The 12,469-nt window shown below is 35.9% G+C and overlaps 1 protein-coding gene across 5 annotated transcripts in view; it reads left to right on the top strand.

Annotated features, from left to right (window-relative positions):
• The window catches only part of ARAP2 (ArfGAP with RhoGAP domain, ankyrin repeat and PH domain 2), a 188,209-nt gene that overhangs the window by 44,116 nt on the left and 131,624 nt on the right, over positions 1-12,469 (top strand). For all 5 annotated transcript variants that reach the window (XR_011464504.1, XM_070372253.1, XM_070372252.1 and 2 more), the window contains one exon: positions 3,366-3,544. Coding sequence is in view for 4 of the 5 variants with exons in the window: in XM_070372253.1 (XP_070228354.1) it covers positions 3,366-3,544 (179 nt within the window). In the remaining variant the exon portion in view is untranslated. The remainder of the gene's footprint in view (positions 1-3,365; positions 3,545-12,469) is intronic.

Genomic DNA, 12,469 nt, shown 5'->3' with positions numbered 1-12,469 from the left:
TTTTTATTTGTGTACTTTGAGTTGACATTCCAGAAAACCTTAACTAGCTTGAGGTTTGAGGGGATCGCTTATGTTTTTTATTTACATTCTAGCATAATCACAAGAAAGTGGCAATTTTGTTTTCTCTTTTTCCAACCTAAAAATGCTCTATTCAGAGCAAAACCATGTCCCAGTCAGAGCATATTCTCAGAGGGAGTGATGCTTAGCACGGTGCTAATAAGATCAAGATAGACACTCAATAAACATTTGTTTTTGGAAAGAATAAAAGTACCTTGGTGTGAATAGCAGGCAGAATCCAGCACAATATACAGCTTTGCCTGTGCCCAAAGGGAAATTATTATTTGTTTTGGGATGCTGTGACTTATCAAAGAATATTCCCCATGTCCAAGTATGCACACTTTGCAAATACCAATGACACTTGTAATCTCTTTTATTGTGTTTGAATTGTCTGTCTCACTGTTTATCTCCTTTGGCATGGGTTATTAAGTATAAACTGTACATTAGTATTCAATCCTGTTCTTCATGATTGTTACTTCCTATTAGCAAGTGAGAACCTCAGGAGCTAGAGAATTCTTGTAGGCTAATAAGGGCACCATTTGTTGAGATGGAGTCATAATATACTTAAGACTAAGAGTTAATGCAATCGCAAATTTAAAATTATTTCCTGATAAACTGAGATATCCACTAATAGTAGTCTGAAAACCAAAATCACTTTGGCCCAGTTCATTAAATTATGGCCTACATTTCAAAGTCAGTGATTTGTGTGGATTAACATAAACAAACAGAAAACATTATATACCATTTACTTGGCAGGAATATCTGTGTGTACTTATTGATCACAAATAATCACCAAGTGGAAAGAGTGTTGCTGTTACTGACAATGTAATACATTATCCCAGAGCAGTCTATCTGTAGATGTAAAATGTAGAGTAGGGCTTCCCAAGTGGCTCAGTGTTGAAGAATCCTTTTGCCAGTGTAGGAGATGTGGGTTTGATCCCTGGGTTGGGAAGATCCCCTGGAGAAGAAAATGACAACCCACTCCAGTATTCTTGCCTGGGAAATCCCATAGACAGAGGAGCCTGTTGGGCTGCATTCCATGGGGTCCCAAAATGTTGGGCACAATTTAGTGACTAAACAACAAAATGTAGAGTAGCTGCTATGGATTGACATAGGCGTAGTTTCCTAAATATTTTCATGTCTTTTACTTTATAATGATGTGGGAGAAACTTGAGTCCTGATATATAGGAATAAGCACTGTTACTTGGGGATTATGTAATATCTGCAATAAAATATCATTAAACGAGTTTTTAATAAATACTTGGTCTTGCTCATTAAAGACACAACTAAATAGCTTTGGTAGTTTTGAAGGTGAGCAAGAATGAAGATACTTTAAAAATTAAGACTTGTATTATAAAATAACTGGGAATCCATGTTGAAATGTAAGTAAGTCTAATATGGAGACTTAATTTCAATCTACAATGACATTACCTCTAACCAGTCTTAAAAGGATCTGAGATACCAGGCAGTTTCCCAAACTTGGGTCCACCTTACTCTCCTTCTCAAAAATTTTTCCTACCTGGAATTCAATCTGTTTGTTTGTTTGTTTTCTTTTTCACCTTGATAAAACCACTTTTACATTTTTTTTTCCTGGCCCATTTTCTATCCTCCTAGAATCAGTTATACCTCAAGTGTATACCATTTCTTCTCCTTTTACATTAAACACTTATCCACAATCATGAGTATTCTCTTGTATGGATTGCCTTTATTCACATATTGTTATCCATCTGCCTAGATGCTCATGCTAGGGTGCTGAAAACCTCAGGTGGTTCTGTTAATAGAACCTTCTATTTTCTTTGATGGATTCTTGATTCCAAGCTACCTTTATTCAGAGTAATTCATTTTTTGATGAACACCTGTCAAACGTACTCAAACATATTCAGAACCACAGCTGTTTTTTTTTTTCCATTTTCATTGTACTTTAAGTCTCTATTGCCTTATTCCTGACCCCCTGCCTTCCAGTTTGTTCTGTCATCAACCTAATCTTGTCCCTTTCTTGCTAAGAATTCTGAAATGGTTTTCTTTTGCTTCCATAATAAAGACCAAATTCCTTATCCTAGGCACTGTAGGATCTCCAGCCATATTTCCCATCATTTCTTTGTGAGTTCAAAATTATAAATTTATTTATTTATAAATTATCCCCCGAGCAGATGTTCGTTATTTCTGTTTCCTCTGCTTAAAATACTATTTTGCTTGTTTTTCTTCCAAGCTCCAGTTTGTTTGTTTTTTTAATTCCTCCTCATCCTCAAGACCTCACACAAATATCCATTTTTTTTTTTTAGCCCCTCATAGTGTCAAGAACAATTGTCTGAGACTTAAAACATTTGATTCTCCTAATTTTAATACTAACTAGCTATATGACCTTCAGCAAATCACTTACCTCCATTGAGTTGATTCATATATTACTTGATACCATTTGTATGACATTTACAGTATTCTGTGTTCTATTATGTGTTCATATCTAACTTGACTTACAACTTTGACTGCTCTTTGGGGACTGGATTGAATTCCTTTGTCTGTAACACAATGTGTTGTAGTTGAAGGTCATGTAGTTTTTGTGGAAGGAGTGAGAGAAGTTTTAACAGATGAGATGCTATTGTTAGTGAAAGGTATGGGTGAGTGAACATCAAGGCAAGCGCAGTCTTGAGTCGGTTCCAAATGCCTGCTACAAAGCAAGCCTTTCTGGATATTTTAGTAACTGTATTGCTGGGTACAATCTGTTACCTGTTCAGTAGCCATATTACTTTCTTATATTAAAAAAGACAATCCAATCTCATGAGTAATCTAACAATGCTGCTTAGATGTTAACATGGATATGCATCATCTGGAGATCTTAAAATGAAGATTCTGATTCATCCATTCTGGAGGAAGGCTGGGATTTTGCATTTCTATTCAACTTCCAGGTGAAGCCAGTGATGTTGGTTACAGGGCAACTGAGTACAGTCGGCCCTCTGTAACCTTGGTTCCCACAACGAGGACGTTTTTGATCCTCAGTTGGTGGAATCTGCAGTTGGTGAACTTGGGGATACACGGGGCTCACTGTTATGAACTTGAGCATCTGTGGAGTTAGGTATCCCGGTGTGGGGGCGGTGGGGGGGTCCTGAAACCAGCTGCCTATGAATACTGAGGAATGGCTAATAACCTAACAGAATTGGGCTGTTGCCCTGACAACAGTAGCATTTAGACTGTGGTTTTGGGGAAGGATCTGTAACTGATCTGTTTCAGAGAAAGTCAGTCTTGTTCCACATTTCTATGTGTTTATAGCTTATTAAGCATGGGTGTATATTTTCTCCTGTTTTTATTTTCAGAGGAAAGAAATGACTGGATCAGCCTACTATTAAATGCACTGAAGTTACAGGCCCTTTCTTCGCAGTCTCAAGCTGCTATTGCACCTGAGAAATGTGGATATCTTGAACTGAGAGGCTATAAAGCTAAAATTTTTACTGTGTTAAGTGGAAACAGTGTGTGGCTTTGCAAAAATGAACAGGTGAGCCATGTTACTGTGATTGCAGATTGTGGTTCCTTACAAGACAAACTACAGTCACAGCTGTGCTTTGTTTGCCTTATTAGTGTTTTATTAGTGACTTATTAGTGTTTTACTGATGGAGGTTTGCTATGCTTTGTATACTCCACTAAATGTAACAAAGAGTTGAATTTTCTCAGCTCCACTAGCAGCAGGAAGGTAATCTACATCAAATTTGAGACTAGACATCATTCTTTGAAATAGAGGAAATAGAATCAATGAAAACTGAGTTTTGAAAAGTATTCTTTAGCTGAAGTAACATTAGAAAACTACATGAGAGAATAATTAAGAACCAGTTAACCATTATAGCTGTTGAAGAAAAATAGACCTTGTTCTGTGTGTGTTGTAATTCTTTTGTTTTGTGACAGAAAATTATAAAGGAAGCACAGGTAACATATTTTCTTGAATTTACAGGATTTAGGTTTATTTGTTTTGCAGTAGATATGTCATTTGCAGAGGAGATAATTTACTAGAAGCAAGTGATTTATATACACACACCCATATGCACATGTGTACATAGACATATCACATAAATAAATAAGATAAATTGTTGGGATATTAATGTTGGTTAACATCAAAGGATTCAGTGGAGAATTTAAACGTGTTCAGGAGACTGACGTTAAAGTTTTAGCAAATTCTGTTAACTTCATTTGATTCTGTAGACTTTTTCTCTAACATACCTGGCTTTTAATATGTATAAGAAAATTACTTTCTTACCCCTTTTTAGAAATGAATTTTTAATCTTTCAGCTTAGAATATATTAGATGCTAAGTCATTATCTATGGAATTAAGTAATGTGTTGGATATCTGATCTAAGATGAAGTTACTTTGTGATAAATTATAATGGGTTATGATAAGGTAAAATATAAATGCTGACTATTTTCATAACAAAATAGAGATAACAACCTAAAATAAATAGTAGTTTCAAAAAAATTAACTATAGATCTTTATCCAAGCTTTCCTGTGAACTTCGGTGTGAACTTCTTCATTACAGTTTTGGGGATAAGATTTCTTAGCCAATTAACTATGGAAAGCATCATTGAGCAGTGTTGGCATATTAATAAGTTGGATAGTTAGCATATTCTTCAAGAAGAGTAGTGATGTACAGCTTAATAATGTGTATGAATTGAATATGAACATTTTCAGTCTGTGAAGTAAGATGATTAAAACTTTTTTAAAAAAGGGAATAAAGATTAGAAATACATAATTTGCATGTATCAGAATGGAAGTTTCTCTGCCAAATTAATGGAAGTTTTCATTTTTCACTTGCACAAACCTGATGGACTTAAAATTACTAGTTTCACTGTTACATTACTTAGATTGTCTGAGTTTATGTTATCCTTTAAAAGTAGGTGTTTTTCAGTTCAGTTCAGTTCAGTTGCTCAGTCGTGTCTGACTCTTTGTGACCCCATGAATCGCAGCACACCAGGCCTCCCTGTCCTTCACCAGCTCCTGGAGTTCACCCAAACTCATGTGCATCGAGTCAGTGATGCCATCCAGCCATCTCATCCTGTGTCGTCCCCTTCTCCTCCTGCCCCCAATCCCTCCCAGCATCAGGGTCTTTTCCAGTGAGTCAGCTCTTCTCATGAGGTGGCCAAAGTACTGGAGTTTCAGCCTCAGCATCAGTCCTTCCAATGAACACCCAGGGCTGATCTCCTTTAGGATGGACTGGTTGGATCTCCTTGCAGTCCAAGGGACTTGTAAGAGTCTTCTCCAGTACCACAGTTCAAAAGCATCAATTCTTCAACGCTCAGCTTTCTTCACAGTCCAACTCTCACATCCATACATGACCACTGGAAAAACCATAGCCTTAACTAGACGGACCTTTGTTGGCAAAGTAATATCTCTGCTTTTTAATATGTTATTTAGGTTGGTCATAACTTTCCTTCCAAGGAGTAAGTGTCTTTTAATTTCCTGGCTGCAGTCACCATCTGCAGTGATTTTGGAGCCCAAAAAAATAAAGTCTGACACTGTTTCCATTGTTGCTCCATTTCCCATGAAGTGATGAGACCAGATGCCATGATCTTAGTTTTCTGAATATTGAGCTTTAAGCCAACTTTTTCACTATTCCTCTTTCACTTTCATCAAGAGGCTTTTTAGTTCTTCTTCACTTTCTGCCATAAGGGTGAAAACTAGCCAATCTGATCACATAGACCACAGCCTTGTCTAACTCAATGAAACTAAACCATGCCGTGTGGGGCCACCCAAGACAGATGGGTCATGATGAAGATGTCTGACAGAATGTGGTCCACTGGAGAAGGGAATGGCAAACCACTTCAGTATTCTTGCCTTGAGAACCCCATGAACAGTATGAAAAGACAAAATGATAGGATACTGAAAGGGGGAACTCCCCAGGTTGGTAGCTGCCCAATATGCTACAGGAGATCAGTGGAGAAATAACCCAGAGAGAATGAAGGGATGGAGCCAAAGCAAAAACAATACCCAGCTGTGGATGTGACTGGTAATAGAAGCAAGGGCCGATGCTGTAAAGAGCAATATTGCATAGGAACCTGGAATGCATGTTAGGTCCATGAATCAAGGCAAATTGGAAGTGGTCAAATAGGAGATGTGAAAGTCGACATTCTAGGAATCAGAGAATTAAAGTGGACTGGAGTAAGTGAATTTAACTCAGGTGTTTTTAAAGTTTTGTTAATACTTTTTTTGTTAGCAAGAAATTATATGAAATTCTTGCTTTCATATTAATATGTCAGCATGAAAAGCATAATGACCATTTGTACCTAACAAACGACCACCATTTGTTAGGTACAAGGTACTATGCTAATTAATTTATAAACATTTGTTTTTCATCCTCCCCACAAATGTAGGAGAAGATATTCTCATCCATGTTTTATAGATGAGGACAATGAGGATTAAGTAACTTGTTAAAGGGTTACAGTTCATCATGCAGAGTTTAAGACAAGAACTTTATAACCCTAAGCCTAGCTTCTTTGTCACTACATCAAAATGTCTTTTTAAAGTGTATGTTGAAAAGAAAATTTCTGGCTTATGACCTTTTAGAAATAGCCTAAGGACTCTTTCCTTGAATAACTTATTTGCCTAGGTAGTTCAGAGTATGCATTCAGTAAACATGTCAGACACACTTAAAGCAACACATTTACTGAGGAGGACAGTCTTCTTTTCCAGGAAGAAAAGTCTAATGGCATCTAATGAAGTCTTGGACTTAGAAACACTTTCATGTACAAGTAATACATGTAATCGCCTTAAAAAATTAAATTATTCGTGCCGGACTCTTCCTCATCTTTCAAGAAGTAAACCTATTTTTAATGAATGTATATTTCAAGACTTTTTCAATGCATTAACATGCTTATTTATGTACCCTTAGAAAGTGCATACTATTGTTTGTGTATGTGGTCTTAAAAGATCGCATCATATTATATGGAGCTAGGTCTTAAGGGACTTGGTCTTGAGTCATGTCTTCAGGAACTAGTTGGCTCAAGACTAGATTGATAAATTAAGGGAGGCCCTTCATGGTTAAGCCTTGACATATTCCAGTTTCATCTATTTTATATCCTGGTGTATATCTTTCTTTCCAAAGGAAGGTTGCTCATGGGTTTTCTCACGTGGTTGAGCAGACTGTAAAAAGAGCTTGAGTGATGGACTAAATAAGGAGCCCTTCTCATGAATGCAGAGGTCTTTTAGCTGTGTTTTAGGAAAAGCATTAAAAGATAGTGAAATAGTTAGATGTAAAAGTTTTATATACACAATACATAAAGTAATATTTTTTTTTAAATGATAGGAAAAAAACTGTGAAAATGTAAGAGATGTTAGATTTGAGTCTCTGTAACTTAATTTGTATTGGATCTAATTTAAGTTCATGCATCAAAACAATTTTAAAAACAGTGATTTTTATTGCCCACCTAACATAAAGTATAAATAGAATAAAAAGTAAAGCTGACGTATACCCCTCTCCCTCACATATGAACTGTTTTCATTTTTCTTGCCTCTATTTGAACTATTTCCCTGGTAGCTCAGACGGTAAAGCGTCTGCCTACAATGTGGGAGACCCAGGTTCAATCCCTGGGTCGGGAAGATCCTCTGGAGAAGGAAATGGCAACCTACTCCAGTACTCTTGCCTGGAAAATCCCATGGATGGAGGAGCATGGTAGGCTGCCTCTATTTATGCATATAATAGTTTTACTAATTTTCTTTGGAAGTCTTTCCAGAGGGAGTAAACAAACAGGGTAGAGGTGGAAGAGTAGCTGCTCCAGCTTATGTTGAAGCGTTTTTAAAATGGAAAGTTGGAAGCTTATTTAGAGCAAAGAAGATTGAACTGGGTGGTAGCAGTTCTGGGTTTTCATTCTTGCTCTGCTACTGATTGGCTCAGATAGTTAAACTAATCTCTTTCTGTTTGAATGGCATCCTGTGAAAAAGAGAGTGGGGTTACTATCTCTAAGACCATTATTTACATTTCATGTTAAAGTTCCAGATATCTGGGCTCTTATCAGACCCATTGACTTAGAATTCCTGGGCTTGCGATTGGAATCTCCATTCCTGTAAAGCATCCCAGTTGACTCAGTGACTGCTGACAAAAACCACACACAGTAAAACACTGCTCTGTGGGGTTTTCTTTTTTAAAAATTATAAGCATCCAGCAAAAGAGTTAAAGTATTTCTGGAGCTGGAAAATGTATAGAGCTCTCCTTTGTCAGCACTGAGTGCTGCTTTAGTTTGTCCTTTCTCTTCTTGGGCTTGCTATACCCCTTTTTGTGGTTAACTTTCATTTAAGTGAATCTTCTTCCTGATGGAACATTTTGGAATGTGGGAACGTTTAAGTAGAAAGTTAAGAAAATCTTTATTAATGGTAATAAGTTTTTAAATTTTGAAGAACTGGTCTCAATAAATTGTGTATGATTGTAAACTATAGCTGCTGTTTTGTTTTATTTTTTTTTAATTTCTATAATCTTAATTTTTATGTAAAATTTTAATTTTTCAGCTTATAAATTGTATGATGACTATTTAATTCCTTTTTCTTAATGCAGACTTTTATTACCAGAGTGTGATCTATTGGAGAGATATTTGCAAAGTCAGCATAAAACAAAGTTCTTGAAAAGCAATTTGAAACTCTTAGTTCACATAAGTTCTTTTAACTCTGTGTGTATGTCTGGAAATTTACTCTGATTTTGTGGATTATTGTTCATCTTTTCTTGTGCTTTTTCCTCTACTTCCAATAGGTGGCCTTAAGATTTCCATGTCAAGCATCTGTACAGATATACTTTTAATACTTTTTCATTTTTTTCTGGGTCCATCTCTTCTACTAAATCAAGAACTTAAGTTTTGTAAGTTAAAAATGGCTGTTAGATTGGATTATCCGAACTATGGTCTTATTTTTGAAGTTCTTTACTTTTTAAGAAAAGTAGCATGATAAATGCAAGGAGACAGCAGTCTGCACATTCTTATCAACAGTTCACTGCCAGATCTAAACTCTAGACAATTAACATGAACTTTTCATTTTATCAGGCTTCCCTGATAGCTCAGTTGGTAAGGAATCTGTCTGCAATGCAGGAGACTCAGGTTTGATTCCTGGGTCGGGAAGATCACTTGGAGATAGGCTACTCACTCCAGTATTCTTGGGCTTCGCTTGTGGTTCAGCTGGTAAAGAATCCCCCTGCAATGCAGAAGACCTGGGTTTGATCCCCGAGTGGGAAGATCCCCTGGAGAAGGGAAAGGCTACCCACTCCAGTATCCTGGCCAAGAATACCAAGAATTCCAAGGACTGTAGAGTCCATGGGGTCACAAAGAGTCAGACTCGACTGAGTGACTTTCATTTGACTTTTCATTTTATCAGTTGCCCAGTTCAAAGATTCACTTTTTAATATCTTTCTTTCACTTTCATTTTTTAGCAGATTGTTGAAATTAACTTGAAGTAGCTTCAAAGTAGGAGAAATGCCTTGGGGAATATTAGGATTTTTTTTTTCTTTTTTTATTTTCACATAGGCTATATGAAGATATGTATAAAAACATTTATTAGAAAGATGCAAAGTAGAAACAGATACCAAGATTCTTTACCTGATTAGTGGCAAAACACTGGTGCTATTATAATTATTATATTATTAATATATATTATTATTATATAAATTGAATGTTATCTGTTTAAATGCTTATACCCTCTCACAACCCACCCACACCCATTGTTTAATTTTTTCACATTTTCTTCTATTCCTTGTTTTTGCTTCCATTTATATACCTACAATATATTATAATTATGATAGTTTTCCCATATTGTTACTTCAGCTTTGTTTAACATGAATTGTGTGATAGAATTTGTAGAGGTTATGTTATAGTTCCCCATGTTTCTGTATTTGTTCATCCATTTTACAAAAATTTATTGGTTACCTCTTCCTTCCTGAGTGCTGCTCTAGATACTAGGTGCTCTGTGGTAACTCAGAAGGTCCCTGCTCTTTGGGAACTTACCTCCCCTTGTGAATAACACATAGTGATAACATAAATGAGTGAGATTTCTGAGAGGCTTCGGTCTGTATGTAGCCTTTTCTTTCTTTTTGATTCACTTTTTGTGCAAGAATCCCTGTGACCCTTTTCTAAAGAATTGCTTGTATTTCAAATGCTCTTAGGTATATAAATAAGTACTAGCTTCATTTTAACCTTGACAGTGTTATAATTTTTATATTCCCAACTTAAGACTGTGACAATTTCCTTTATTCACCGTATGCCCATAGGAGTTCCAGGCAAGTAGCTGACAGTAAACATTTGTAGAATGAAATTGTTGAATTAATAGTCATTTATAGCTGTTTTCAGGACTAGAGAGCTTATAGTTGAGAAAATTTTTCATTTTAATATTATTTTCTTCTTTATGAATTTTCATTTTTTTTCCTGTTTATTGGAATTATTTTGTTTCTATTTGAACTCTTCATATAATATAGATATTAATCTTCATGTCATATTTTCTGCAACTGGTTTTCTAAGCTGTTGCTGCTTTTGCATTTTCACTTAATTTTTGCTGCATGGGAATTTTGTTTATAGAAATAAATTGTGGGTTTTTTTAATCAGTTCAAGGCTTATAGACTTTCTCTATTTTGGAAAATAATTATTTCATACATTTATTTATCTTAAAATGATGTGGGTGTAGTATATAAGCCAGTATTTTAAAATTTTATATAGGTAATGAAATAAGAACATTCACTGATGTGTATATGTATGTGGTATTATATATAAGGTATTGCTGCTCGAGTGAAATTTCTGCCAATAGATATGAGGCGAATTGAAGATAATTGACTTTGGTTTCCATTTGTGATGTTGTCCTGGCAGTCAGCCTCCCATCCTTTCCTGATGAGTTTTTGAATATCATGTTAATATTAGGGACTTCATTACAACCAGATGTCTTGCTTGGTGGGTTTGTGTATCCATTTAATGATAATTGTGGCATTGAGGTTTTAACTACATTCACTTGATTAAACATTCTCAAATCCGGGTATAACAAGAGATTCATTCCCCCAGTGTAATGTTCCCCTGTGTCTGGTATGGGAATGAAATTCTAATAGAATTTAAATAGACCCCACAGGGCTCTGGCTTGTGTGGTACAGAAAGAAGCAGCAGGATGGAGGTGGTGGCCTCAAATTCTCTGGGTTCTATATCTGGCCAAACTCTGCATCTGGTGTTTGCCCGGAAGTCTGATGCCAATGTCACACAATGCCACATCTGTTTTCCACAAATGTCTAAGCACCGAGTTCTTAAATTCCTGGCAGGGAAACCTGACATCCGTATTTCCAAAAATAGGTTTGAGATTTTAGCAAATTTGGGGTTAATAAACCCTTCTTTAATTTTTCTCTTTAGGAATGAAACCATTATTTTGCTCTTTCACTTTGTAGTTTTAAAAGGTAGCTCGAGCCAGGCTCTGTTACTACTAATTTGTACAAATAATCCATTTCTCTGTCTTTGTAAATATTTGTCACTTATTCTAACCTGAATGTTGAATATGGAATCATTGGTGTGAATACTTCCAGTCACTGTAAATGGATATATTCTTATTGAAGACAAATTCTGTATTCAGAACCTTCAAATGAGAGGACTGTCTGGATGTATTAGACTTTCAACTTGTATTTCTTCATTCAATTTTTATAGCAGTTCTATAAAAGGTAGATACTACTGTCTTTTCGTAAATGAGGAAATTGAGGTCTGGACAAATTAAGGAACTTGCCAGTAGTCACAGAGCCGGTAAATGGATCAGCCAAGATTCTCCCCCAGTTCCGACTCCCGGTGCTCACGATGTCATTACTGCCTTTGCAGCATCAGACCTCTTCTGCCAAGCGCGGCCATTCATGCTCTTTGGGATCACACATTGTGTGACAGCAAATTAACTGTGAAATATAGCTTCCTCCAGAGTCTGTTTTTAGCTTTATGCTTTCCATAACAATGTATTTCTACCTATGGAATTTCTATGCTGTTGTTTTTTCACTACAGTGTATAGGATTTTAAAGATTGAAATTTAGCATGTTCCTGGCTCATCCCTATTTTTTCAAAATGAAAATAGTGCTGACAGATTGTAGTTAATGGGTAATTTATTTTTAATTTTCATGAAAGTTTACCATTCACATTCCATTCCATTTTTTAACATTTATGTACACCTGATAGTTATTTTTAAGCATGCATTTTCTTGTAATTAACTTTTTAATAGGTAATATGTTCAGTTGGTTTCAAATTCAAGAGGAATAATATAACGGTAATAATAATAGCTAACTGGGACTAGAAAGCACTTACTGCCCCAAGCATTCTTCTAAGCACTTTTTATGCATGAATTTAATCCTCATACAGTGATGCAGTAGGTACTACTGGTAGCCCTGATTTGCAGACAAATGAGCTGAAGCAAGCGAGGTACATCTGATCAGTCTGGTCTGGACTTTGTGGGTTTATCAGT

The sequence above is a fragment of the Bos mutus genome, chromosome 6, assembly GCF_027580195.1.
Source record: "Bos mutus isolate GX-2022 chromosome 6, NWIPB_WYAK_1.1, whole genome shotgun sequence".
NCBI lineage: Eukaryota > Metazoa > Chordata > Mammalia > Artiodactyla > Bovidae > Bos > Bos mutus.
This window is presented reverse-complemented; position numbering and strand designations above follow the sequence as displayed.